This window comes from Pithys albifrons, chromosome 2 (assembly GCF_047495875.1).
Source record: "Pithys albifrons albifrons isolate INPA30051 chromosome 2, PitAlb_v1, whole genome shotgun sequence".
Taxonomy (NCBI): Eukaryota; Metazoa; Chordata; class Aves; order Passeriformes; family Thamnophilidae; genus Pithys; species Pithys albifrons.
The window spans coordinates 101804625-101816691 of record NC_092459.1 but is presented as its reverse complement, the minus strand read 5'-3'; the positions used below and the strand labels follow the sequence as shown (position 1 = coordinate 101816691).

General features: G+C 41.8%; 1 protein-coding gene across 1 annotated transcript; it reads right to left on the bottom strand.

Annotated features, from left to right (window-relative positions):
* Window positions 1–2952: 2952 nt before the first annotated feature.
* PCARE (photoreceptor cilium actin regulator) lies at window positions 2953–10941 on the bottom strand. The gene is made up of 2 exons (XM_071548066.1): window positions 7163–10941; window positions 2953–3082 (listed from the first exon to the last, which is right to left on the bottom strand). Exons 1-2 carry the CDS (start codon window positions 10939–10941, stop codon window positions 2953–2955), a joined length of 3909 nt encoding a protein of 1302 aa, XP_071404167.1.
* Between the last annotated feature and the right edge of the window lie 1126 nt (window positions 10942–12067).

Genomic DNA, 12067 nt, shown 5'->3' with positions numbered 1-12067 from the left:
CCCTGCTCGAGTTAGCTGTGGTTGTACATAGAAGCTCCACTGAACTGAGCGCAAGACTTCAGGTAGCTCAAGCCTAAATCGGGGCAGGAGAGGGTTGGAAGCACAGCTGATATGTGCTCTGCTCTGTCAGTGCCAGATCAGATCTTGTAGCCTAAAAAAGGCTACATATTTGCTTTATGAAAATGCAACCTAAATTAACTGATGTACCAGCAAAACACAAAAGAAGACAAGCTTCTTCTGGGGAGGGGAAGGAGGAAGCAAATGGACCTTTCATAATTCAGAGTGCTGGTTAGTGCACTAAGGAAAGAATCAGTTTATTATTATTTATATTGGGCTAAGATTGAAGCTGGTTGCATACAGAATATAAGAGAAATCAAACTCATACCTTGTATATAAAAACTCATTTATTTACATCATAAAAAATAAATGTTAAGGTTGAGTATGGTTTTATAAAACGATTGTATTCCAGAAATGTTTTATTTGTGAAAAATGGAGCTGTTGACCAAAAAAAACAGTTTAAAAAAATTCATTTTTTTTATAAAAGTGGTGAGCCAAACTGTAATTTCCTGCATACTCTTCATTTCATGCTTGTAATACAAATTGAAGGTAAACACATTGTTTGCAAGAGTTCTGTACATTAACTGGACTAAAGAGAAGAAACTGTTAGCTATACATAATCATGAGTTCATGTTACAAACTTGTAGATCACTCCTGGTGAAGCTCTGTGTCTTGCATACAATATTCCATTTGCTGCAGCACCCTTAGGGCAGTATCGGAATCCTTCAGCAGCTGCAGTGTTTTAGGGTTGTGTTTGCAATGAGCCTCCTGACCACCAACTTGGTCAAAGCTGGAAGAGATGCAGTGGTAGGATGCCAGCTCATGTACCACATCTTCAAGAAAGCCTGGTTTTGGGGAAAGATGCTTTGGCTGACTCCATGTCCAGCTAGCATGCATGTGAGGAGCTTTCCAGCTTGACTGCTGAAGTGTCACCTCATGTGCTGCTGCAAATTCCACAGAGTTTGGTGCTTGGGGGGATATAAGTAAATACTTTAATGCCCCATCATGAGTGCTGCGAAATTTCAGCATGAACTCATGTAGAGATAAACTGATTGTAGTAGCTGAAGAGAGGCTGTCCTCCCACTCTGTTCGATGCTCCTCTGCAAGGCTGCATTTAGTCATGCAAAGAGCCAGTTTTCTGCTGTCATGTTTCTGGTTTGTTTCTCTTTTGAGTGGTTACTGCCAGCAGAACAAAATGCATGCCAAAATGCATTCATATTCTTGTGCAGTAGGGAGAGAACTACACTTCTGATGAGGGGGAAGACTAACCTGCAGAGCTAGCCCTGCTGATAATCTTTGCAGTATCTCCCTGGGGATTTTCCAACTTGATAGTGGGTGGTGCATCTGCCTGTGTGATTACTGGATGGAGCAGCTGGTGTCTCACAGCTGTTCACTATGGGTGTGGCTGCTTTGCTACATCAGGGTCACAAACCCCTGACCATCCAAAGCACCTATTCAGTGCGAGTTGCTTCTCTATATATAACCCCCCACCTTGGACATAAGAATTAAGGTTTCCTTGTGTCTGTGGCATAAAATGGCACTGAACTCAGTGAAAGATGGTTGAGAATAAGGCACTGGACTGAAACTCAGGAGTTCAGTTTCCAAAGGGGTCCCTTATACAGCAAAAGACAAGCCTCAGTTCCCCCATCATGAAGGTGGGCAGCGAAAAATCCTGTGTGAAAGTGAAGTGCCCAGACAGCACCATGACAAAAACTGTAGGAAAAAATTAAGCTATCCCTAACAAAATATGATACAAAGGACTTTTTTTCTGGATCTTATTCTGTACTAAGTTTGTATATGAAAACATGTAAAATAAAACCAAAACTACATTAACTAAAAGTTACAGCTTAATCATGATGATATATTAGTTATGTGAGAAAGATCCAGTAATTTCTGAAACTGTATTCCAGTGGATGCTGTAAAAGCTTAGGATTAATAGACTGTAAATAACTCGTGTATCTATTGAGAAGAATCGGTGTAGACTCTTCAGTGAAATTACAATAAACACCCTCAAACTGTATAAATCAGAAAAAAACCTATAAAACTTTTTTTGAGAGAACAGGATTCTCTACGGTGTCATTCTTTCCTTTTACAAACCAAACCAACCAACCAATGAACAAAACAAAACTCCCGCAAACCCCAAACCAAATGTGTCCTTAGATGATACAGGATTTAAAATGTTGTTTGATTGAGCTATTGCAAAACCACTCTAATCAGGATTAAGTCTTGTACATTGGAAACTAGAGGTGATAAGATTATCTGATAATCAAAGGTGATTTAGAAGATCAAAGCCTTTTTGAGGGAGTAAGATCCCTAATTTTATACCTTTAAAAGGGGTTATTTTGTTTTAACTCATATTTGACCTTATTTTCTCCCTGCACATTGATAAACACCTAATGTGAAGATGTGGCTTTGCTGAGACATTGATATTTTTTGCAGTAACAGTCAATTGGTTCAGGGTTTTACCTCCCCCCTGGAAAAGTCACAACAGTCCCATTTTACACAAACCGCAATGCTTTCTGAATAAATGACATGTTGAATAATGATCAGTTGTGATACTTTTCAAACTCCTTTATCCAAACAGTGAAAAAAAGGATTTGACTCCAGGTCTTTATCAACTAAATTTGGTTTTTATCAACTCAGACTCAGACTCACCCATCTACAAAGTGTTTCTTTTGTTCCATGTAGATTTCCACCATGAAATGAAGGCAGAAGCAACTGGCTGGTATTTCATTAGATTGTTTGGGCCAATTGGGTTTTTTTGATACAATGCCATCATATATTTTCCTTGCAAAAGAAGATGAAGCCACGTTTTGGAGGCTTGGGTAAGGTTGCTGCTTCTCTCTGGGGCCTCTGGCCTTGCTCGTTCCTCTGCCTTTGGGGAAGCTTCTGTTGTCAGTCCCTCTGCAGCCCCTGGCCCACGATGTAGAGGTCGGGGTGGGAAGTTGATTTATTGGACTCTTTGATTTCTGGAGCACAAGAGTTGTTCCAACAATCACTTGCTTTTCTAGGGCTCTCCTCCAAGCTGCGGAAGGAAAGATGCTTAAGTTAAGAGGCTAATTAGTAGTGACTTTTTAAAACAGTGCTGATTAGACCGTGTTAACACAAAGCACAAATGCTGCATGGTACTCTGTCATTCCCTGTCTCCTCCTGCATACATGCTCTTTATATGCACAATCCATATTTTATTCTTGCCATGCCAAATGCACCATACTGCTTTTTCTCCCAAATCTTGCTTGGGAAGCAAACATTTTGTATGTTGAACAGGGAATCAGTGTGAGACTGGGTTCTTTTGCAGATAGGGACAGATTTGAGTGAAAAGTCTTGTTTAGACTACTGGAGGAAAGGTTGGGTCTTACCTTTGATATACATCTGCTTAATGTGGTTACAGTGATTTCTGAGCATGACAGCATGACTGTGGGAAGGGAATTCTGGTAGTATAAATCTGCCATTGGAGACAGGAGACCTGAGATACAGAATGTGTAAATGATGTTCTTGAGGTTCCACTGGCACTTCCTAGGGGTTCAGGGACTATATGTATCAAGACTGATTATAGCAGTGGAGCTAGTCATGAGTATCTCACACTATGTGCTTTCATGCTGAAATGTGCCCTATGTTGCTGTAGCTAATTAGAGTGGTTTAAGCTCAACATGGGAAAATATTTTAGAGCTATTGGGGAATCATTACTGTATTTTAAGTCTATAAACTGCTAAACTTAATTAGCTTTCAGCTACAGGCAAGCTGTTATGTCTCCATTCTGACTGCTAGGACTTCAATATTTGAACTGCTGAGTGAAGAGATTTGTGATACATGTCCAGTCATGACATTTATCCAGATTCAAATATCCCCCAGTTGCAGAAGGTCTTGCTTGGGCTACCTGTTTTGGACCTGATTCAGTCAACCCAATCCATTCTCAAGCCCTCTTTGAACAGTATCTTAAAGGCAATAGTATTTAATCTTCTCTTTCTGCTCTACCTCTTGGTAGAGGAGCAGTCTCAATGAAATACTATTTGTTTAAGTGCATACACAGAAATTGTATTGCTGATTAACGGAATTTCTATGAGCAGAGCAATTGTACATGCTATGCCTTACTAAGATGCCAATAACTGCTGATTTCTGACAAATGACCAAACTTAGAAACCAGCCAAGTTAGTTCAGTCTATCCATCCATGGGCTGTCCAAATGGGAAACAGTTGTATTGACTTGAGAACCTGAAGCTGAAGCCCTTGTCAGGTACTGAAGACTAAACCCAAAAGCTCTATCTCCAGTCCTAGTTAGGGCTAGTGCCATTTTAAGTCCTGATATTCCTTGGAGCATGGGATGGGCAGAAGATATGTTTAGAAAAATAGTGGGGTTTGCCTTCTAGGAGAGCAGTGAGTGTGCAGGAGACACGCAAATCTATGCACAACACTGGCATGTAATGTCCAGCAATGCCAGGTGGCAAAATCAGATGGAAGTGCATGTTTCTGCTAAAATGGGGTGTCTGCTAAAATGAGGTGTGTATGTGGGGTGGGAACTCAGCTGCTCCTTGTTGCTTGTACAAGGTCCTGCCAGATTATCTTTGGCAATCTACTTCTCAGCAAATTGATGTTTTAACTTGGTATGGGAAAGGAGGAGGGGTATATCCCATAGTCTGCAAGCAGGGGAGAAACTGGCTAACTCACTGATTTTCAAAATGTTTTCCCTATAAAAGGTTGTGACTCTCCCTCCCTTCCCTTCTGCTAATGAAGCTGCTAATAACACAGAAAAGATAACACAGAAACACCGCACATAGACCAAAAAAAGGCACTGTTATATTTGGAAATGAGAGGCAGAGCAAGAGAAGGAATGAAGGAAAGGAGACTGACAGCTGGGTGAGAATGCCTTACAAATTTGAGACTAGATGTAAACATTGCTAGAAGGAGGAGGCTTAGGTTTAGGTTTAGACATTTTGAAATTTCCCTCATTAGCTGGATGATTTACAAAGCAGCTGTTTAATGAACTTGGAGGAGAAAGCTGGATCAGTGTGTGGTGGTTTATCTATTATTGCACCTGCAATAAGGGCAGTGCTCAGCATCTGCACTTGGGGATGAGATACCCACAGCTGTGGCAACCATTCTGGTCCTCAGCAGGATGAGAAGATCAGCAGTAATGTGAGGAGCTTTTGGAGCTTTTGCTATGTTCTCATTCCTAAAATGGTCCTTCTCTGCCCATTGGTGCATTTTCTGCGATATTCAAATTAGGCCATTCAGTGCAAGGTCTGTAAAAGTTTACTCAATGCAGCTTATTTTAGGTGTAAGAAAACACACAGTTATGAATTGCATCTTAAATCACTGTATGTGGTAATTAATGGCCTAAATTTTCCTTTTTCTTATGTTGATATAAATTTGGCTTAACTCAGTAGCACTATTGTTGATGTTCATTGGTATAAATGATAAGCTGAATTTGGCTCAGAATATATTTCATTCTTACAAAATGCTAGTATATCATAACACTAGGATATATGATTTTTTTTTGTGAAAGGGATGATTTTATTTACAGTGGATTTTTTTATATTACTCACTGTTCTCTGACAGACTGTGATAGAAAGATAATACACCCCATTGCAGCATAAATTAACTAACAATTCATAATGGACTGATTTTAAAAAGGATCCATAAACCTGCCAGGGCCTTTGTCTTGCAAGGTTTGACATAAAGCCTCTTTTGAAAACATTTATTTCTGCTGGAAGACACTGGAGCAGAAAAAGCTGACTTCACACAGTACATAGCAATAACAGAAAACAGAAAATATTCAAATATCAGACTATAATGCAATATTAGAACCAGGAATGCAAAATGACTTGGATTTTCCAGTGTTTTTCACATGATTTGTTCAGCACATTCCTTTACTGTCAGTGTGGGAAACTTGGTCCTTATTCTGTCTTTGGGGAGGGAATGCCTGGATATCTGTGTTCAGTGCCCATGACTGTCCCCGTCCTCGCAACACACTGAGTGCTTGAGCACTTACAAGTGCAATTTGATCCTGTTAGGGTTGATCTTTCAATCCCTACTCATGGGAATGATTCACGTGGTTTCAGCTCTTCTGTGGCAAGAGCAAAAATACTGCTCACATGAGGAAACGTTACGGGAGAAGCTTAAAGCTTAATTGACTTACATGTCCTAAGATGCTAAGAAACTAGAATAACAACACTGTATTTCCAGGCTGATCTTTGAGCTACACTGATCTTTGAATATTCCCAAATACCTGTTTGTTTCCTGGATGGTTTTATGATTTTTATTTTTATTAGATGGTAGACAAAACTAAAAGCTAAGGCAATTTTTTTTTTAAATAAAAGGCCACTAATTGTTGCAAACATGAAAGTGACATGTGTTGACATTTCAATTTGTTTAAGTTGACTTTTTCAGAGCAATGAATCTCCAGTAGTCGTGGGATGCTTTTCCACTTGTAAAACTGGGCTTGGGCTGTGGACACATCAGACTTGAAATCAGCACCTAGATCTGGAAGTGTGCAAAGAAGCTCAAAATGTCAAGCTATAACTCTGTCAACACAGATCCTTGCCTTCATATTATCCGTCCATCATTCTTGCCAGCAGTCTTGAAACATTCTCATAAAGGTTTCAGCTGAACAGTTTACCAAAGTAGAGGCTGATGACAGAACAATACCCCTCCTCTTGGTCCAAGCCTATCTTCTCAAGAATATTTACATTTATAACCTGAGGGTTGCTTCAGAGCTTTTAATAATTGACTTTGGATGTCATTAGCTCCCACAAAAATAGGGAGAATTCTGTGCTGTGAAACCAATATGGAATTTCCCCTGGAGGTGCCTGTCACAGCCTATGTGTAAGTGTAAGGCTTGAACAAGCCATGGAAAGTTAACTCTTCCCTTTATTCAGACTGGTAGTCTACTGACATCTGAGGGAAGAAAATGGAATATTTCATTTGGAAGGGACTGACAATGATAATCTATTAACTACTGTGCTGTCTTTACGCAGCCATCTCTTCTGCACATGAACAGGGAACTTTTCTAGGAAATCTCTTAACAACATTAAATTCCCATCATGAGTTTAGAAAGCGACACAGTGCTATCTATCCACTTTTCTGGTCTGAAGCAGAGAGTTTCTTACCTTGCTTGGTGAAGTGCAGGTTCACTGCCAGCTGTTAGAGGAGCTGGAAGACGAAAGTGGACCCCTGGTTGGCGATCAGAGAAACTTCTCCTTACAAATGACTGAGGGTTGGCAGTGGTTAAGGAGAGTTTCCTGGTCTGGTCTCCAGGCCGTCGGAAAAGCAGACTGCTCTTTTGGGAATGTGGTGAAGCTTCAGGCTGGCTGGTCACCTCGGCAGTGGGTTTGGTGGGTACCAGTGGAGATCTGGCTTCAAATAAGGATGAGGTGGCTGGGCAAAATATTGAACGAACATTACTGGCCCTCTTGGAGGAGGAGGGATGGTGCTCATCCCCAGCATCCAACCCAGCTCTTGGACCCTTATAGGAATGAGACGGGGAGGCTGGTGGGGATGGGGCAGTTGGGAATGGAGGAGGGCTTGCATCACGGCGGTGGGCTGGGGACCCCACCAGCCGGTGTGATGCTGGTGAACTTTGCTTGTGTCCCACAGGAGGGCTGAGGGGTTTTCGCTGGGGTGGTGGAGAAGGCAGCTTCTTCTGTGAGGGCGGGCTGGGCATCCTGGGACTAGAGGGGGGACTGGGCTTCCTCTGTGTGATAGGTGAACTTGTTTGCATGTTGCTAAAAGCATGCAAAGAGTGTCTGTGCTGTGTTGGGGGGCTGAAAAGACGTTTCTCAGTTGGTGAAGAAGGGGGAGTTCTTGTTGGGGAGACCCTCCTGGCAAATGGTGAGCCTTTTTCATTTCTCCTGTGTGAATCAGGAGAGCCGTGCTTCTGGTACAGCACTGAAGTTGCAGGTGAATTGAGTTCTTTTCTCTCTGAGCTGTTGCTGTGTGGTTTTGAAATCCCACTGGGATTTTGAAGAGGAATAATTTTATGAGTTTGCTTGTATAAATCCGCAGCCTCTTTTCTCTGGGTTTCTAATATCTCCTCCTGGCTAGGGATGTGCACATTGGTAGGGTTCAGCTCCAGAGAGTACCTTGGCAGTTTTTCATCCCCTGATCTGGTATTTTTCAGACCTTTATTAGTCATCGTACTGGGCCCACTGATATTTTTACTTGGCAATAAATCAATGGATTGAAGGGAGGCTTTCATTTTCGGGGAAACTTGTGATCTCTTAGTAGCTTGAAATTCTAGTTTTGTGGTCTTTTTGGCATCTTCTGAAGAGTTTCCTTCTATTCTTCCAGTTTCTTCAGGCTCAGATAAGTTTTCAGAAGAAGTGTCCATTAACATTTCAGGTGGTGGTGGTGGCAGGCTCTCAGCATCTTCATCAGTCTCTTCCTTCATGTTCTTCTTGCTTAATTCTGCAGGTGGTGCAGGAAGTAAGGCATTTGGGAAGCTAGAAGAAACATCATTGGTGTTTGGAGGGTTTGTATCTTCTACTGGTGAAATACGGTGCTTAAGATTTAAAGGTGCCAGGCCTCTTTGAAAGGGAATGGTGGGTGGGATGACTGGAAGTCCAAATTTTCTGATGCACTTTATTGGTCCTAAAGTTCTTAGAGGTGCAGCTTTTACAAGGTTGTCACTAGGACTGAATGTTTCAATAAGCTTTTTGACAGACTGCCGTGGAGCACAGCTGCTGCCACTGAGCATTTGTGCTCCAGAAATCTCATTTTCTTTGCCTCCTGACTTCTCCTGGGTGGGCACAGTAGCACTTAAAGGCTTCCTGCCTCTTTTTTCATCCAGCTGATAGGCAGGATTTTGATCAATTGTAAACAGAGGGACTTTATCCTGGTTGGGCAGGATGCTGAAATTTTTTGAGAGCCCTGCCTTCAGTTTGCGGGAGGACCTAGATGTAATTTGCTCATCTTGCAAATAAGGTGCTATTCTTGATTTCCAGAGCTCTGGGTTATTAGCTGTATCCTTTTCATAAAACATTTCCAACCTTTTGCTGAGCTCTTTTTGAGTTCTCTGAAGCTCTAGGAGGGTTGGGTCCTCTGCCTGGCTTCTGAGGGACTCCTCTGACCTGGACCGTCGTTGTTTCCCAAATGTTTTCTGGCTGCCTGTTGCTGTACTGGGCCTTTTTGCGAGGACTGCTCTTCCGCTCTCATCCTCTATCCATTCTTTACGCCTGGATTTAGCTGGGACAAACTTGATTTTTTCACTGATGGCATCTTTCATCTTTAGAATAATTTCTTCTGTATCTACATTCTCTGTCCTCTTGATGGCCTGCCTTTGCATGCTATCAGAGATTGCAGGTGAAGACAGGGACCTCCTTGGCAGACCATCCTTCCCCATTTCTGATAAACTTGTGTCATCATCATCTTCCCCCAGGGTGCTCCCATCGTCGTCATCATCATCATCATCATCATCATCCTCATCAGAAAGAAAATCTCTTGACTCACAGATTTTGAAACATTCACCTTCCTGAGTAGAATCAGACTGGAAAGAGTTATAGGAGTGACTTTTGCTCAAGCTGGCATATTGAGGCATAGTAGAAGTTCCTTCTGGCACTCCACCCTGACAAGAAGTCACTTCCCTGCTTTGTACAGAAGAATGAAATACATCTTTACAATGCCTTTTAAGTGCACAGTCATGGGATGCGGCTGTGCCTGGAGGCACTGCTCCATCTTTCACATGCTCCACTGCTCTGGCATGCTTTTGGGATGGAGGTCCATGTGCACAAGAATCACCTGGTTGTCCTCCATGCTGGCTGAGTGCACTGAACTCTTTGAGAGAATCATTGTCCACACCAATGCCACTGTCCTCAGAACAGAGAGTCCTGTCATCACCATGGGACTGAGTGTGTCCCAGAGTTGAGGCTTCAAGAAGCCTTACCGTCCGTAGCAGGTGCTCATCAAAGCTTTGCTTTGCTTTCAGTTTGCCTTCCAAGTTGCTTGCAGCAGACTGCAAGTAGCTGCATGTCTCCTGCAGGGCATTGGAGGTGAGGGAGGCCAGCATTCCACTCACTAACTGCATTTTATTTACTGTGTACTGCAGTAGTTGTTGCAGAAGGTCAGGGTGCTCCTTCAAATCGTCTTTTTCTGCTGGCCATGCCAGATTCCCACCTACATCTTTGAGAAGATTTTCCCCATCATTGGCAATTTCTTCCAAGAGTTGGTTGATTTCATCAAAGCGAAGCACGAGGAAGCTTATCATCTGCTGTAGGAAGAGCTGAGTTTGGGTAGCTTGGTTGGCCATGTGCAGTATAGTTTCATACTTAGAGAGGTTGGGATTTAAGTAGGCATATGCGCTCTGGTGAGCCTTAACGAGCGGTTCTGGGAAGTCTACCTTCTTCTCTGCCTCACATGGGGCCAAAATGGACTTTTCTTTGCTTTTGCTAGGTCGACCTTGCTTTGCCAACTTGTTTTTTTGCTTCTTTCCTTTCTTTAGGATTTGCTTTGCATTGCTTTCATTCTTGTCATCCCAAAGGAAAGCTGCTGCTTCTGATTCACAGGAGGTTTGCTTTCTGATCTGTATGGACTCAGTGATGTGCTTTTGAGACTCAATCAGTTCGGACATAATGACTTCAGCATCTGTGGTTGTTCTCTCAATTTTCTGGTCTTTGGAAATCTGGGAATCTGAATGAACCTTGGAAGATAACTGCAAATTATCATTTTTGTCCTGCTCTGATAGTTTATCCTCCTCTTCTTCCAGGTAGTCTTTCCTCTGGATCTTATATTGGTGGAATTCATCAATATTGTAGCAAGATGAACCTTTAACCAGCAGAGGGATTCCTTTATCTCTCAGATCAACCGGCAAAACACTTTGGGGTTTACTCAAAGCCTTACGACCACTTCTTGCAGCAGTACTAGCAATCTCGTTGTGAGAAGGTGTGCAGCCCATCCTTTCTTCGTATTTATTTTCGATTCAAAATCAAGATTAACAAGGGAAAACACAAGAAAGTATCACACTCACTGTTCCATCCTGAACTGCAGACTGGCCTGTTTCTTAGGAGTCTTCCATCACGATCCCAGTTTTGTTTTCAATTTCAATTGTTGTTTGTCTTGAAATCTCATGTACTTATTGCATTGGATCTGCTCTTGAAGCTGTGCACTGTTCCATTGTACGTTTCCACTTGGGTTTTCTTCTTTGATTCAAAAAACTAGTGTGAAAGCTCTGCTGGATTTAGAGCTAATGGATTAAGAGGACTTGCGTACCTCACTTCTATCTTGACAGATGTCCACTGCAAATAAGATTTTAAGCTTGTTAGGGTAAGCAGATGCCAGCCAGTCAGCATCTGTGTTGTATTTATAAAGGCAGATTTTTTTTTCTGCTCTCTACTGGGGGGCAAAACGACTTGCTACCTGTCTCTCCTTTTTTCCCCTTATTGCAAAAACATATCATACAACTGAATGCAGACATCCAAAGGAAGAGGCTGTATTTTGATGTCTTTTTGAAGGGAAACTATTTGAACACGGCATGCAAATGCCATTAGACACTCCTTAACTCAAAGAAAGGTGACATTGACCGAGGTTGTACACACTGGAGAGGAAAAGAGAAAATCAAATAGGCTATAGATGCCTCTTAACACTTCTGCCTTGAAGGTATTCAAAATTTTCCCCTATTTACAAGTGACAAGCTGTTTATTTTTACCTTCTAAGATTTCCAAACAAGATTTTGACTTTTTTTCTTCCTCTTGGGTCATTCTTGGAAGATTTTTTTCTCTTCTAGGTAGCTTCCCAACCTGAAAATCCTAACTGCACAACTGTATTTGTAGGACAAGTTTTGTATAGGTTGTTAAGATGGTGTCTGAATCTACTGCATCTCAACTGTAAGTTTTCACATTAAAATAAAAACTAATTTTTTTCCTTTATCCAAGTGTCTGGGAATAAAATTTAAAGTCACAGAAGTGGCTGGCTTAACTTTATTTCTTTTTCATCTGCCAGGGCTCATTTTTTTTAAGTGCAACAGAAGACAGAAAAGGAAACGGAAAAGGAAAAGGAAAAGGAAAAGGAAAAGGAACAGGGAA

Coding starts and splice junctions, on each gene's coding strand:
- PCARE (XM_071548066.1), bottom strand. CDS start 10,941: ATGGGCTGCACACCTTCTCACAACGAGATTGCTAGTACTGCTGCAAGA. Junction 3,083..7,162: donor CCTGCACTTCACCAAGCAAG/GTAAGAAACTCT, acceptor TTCCTTCCGCAG/CTTGGAGGAGAGCCCTAGAA.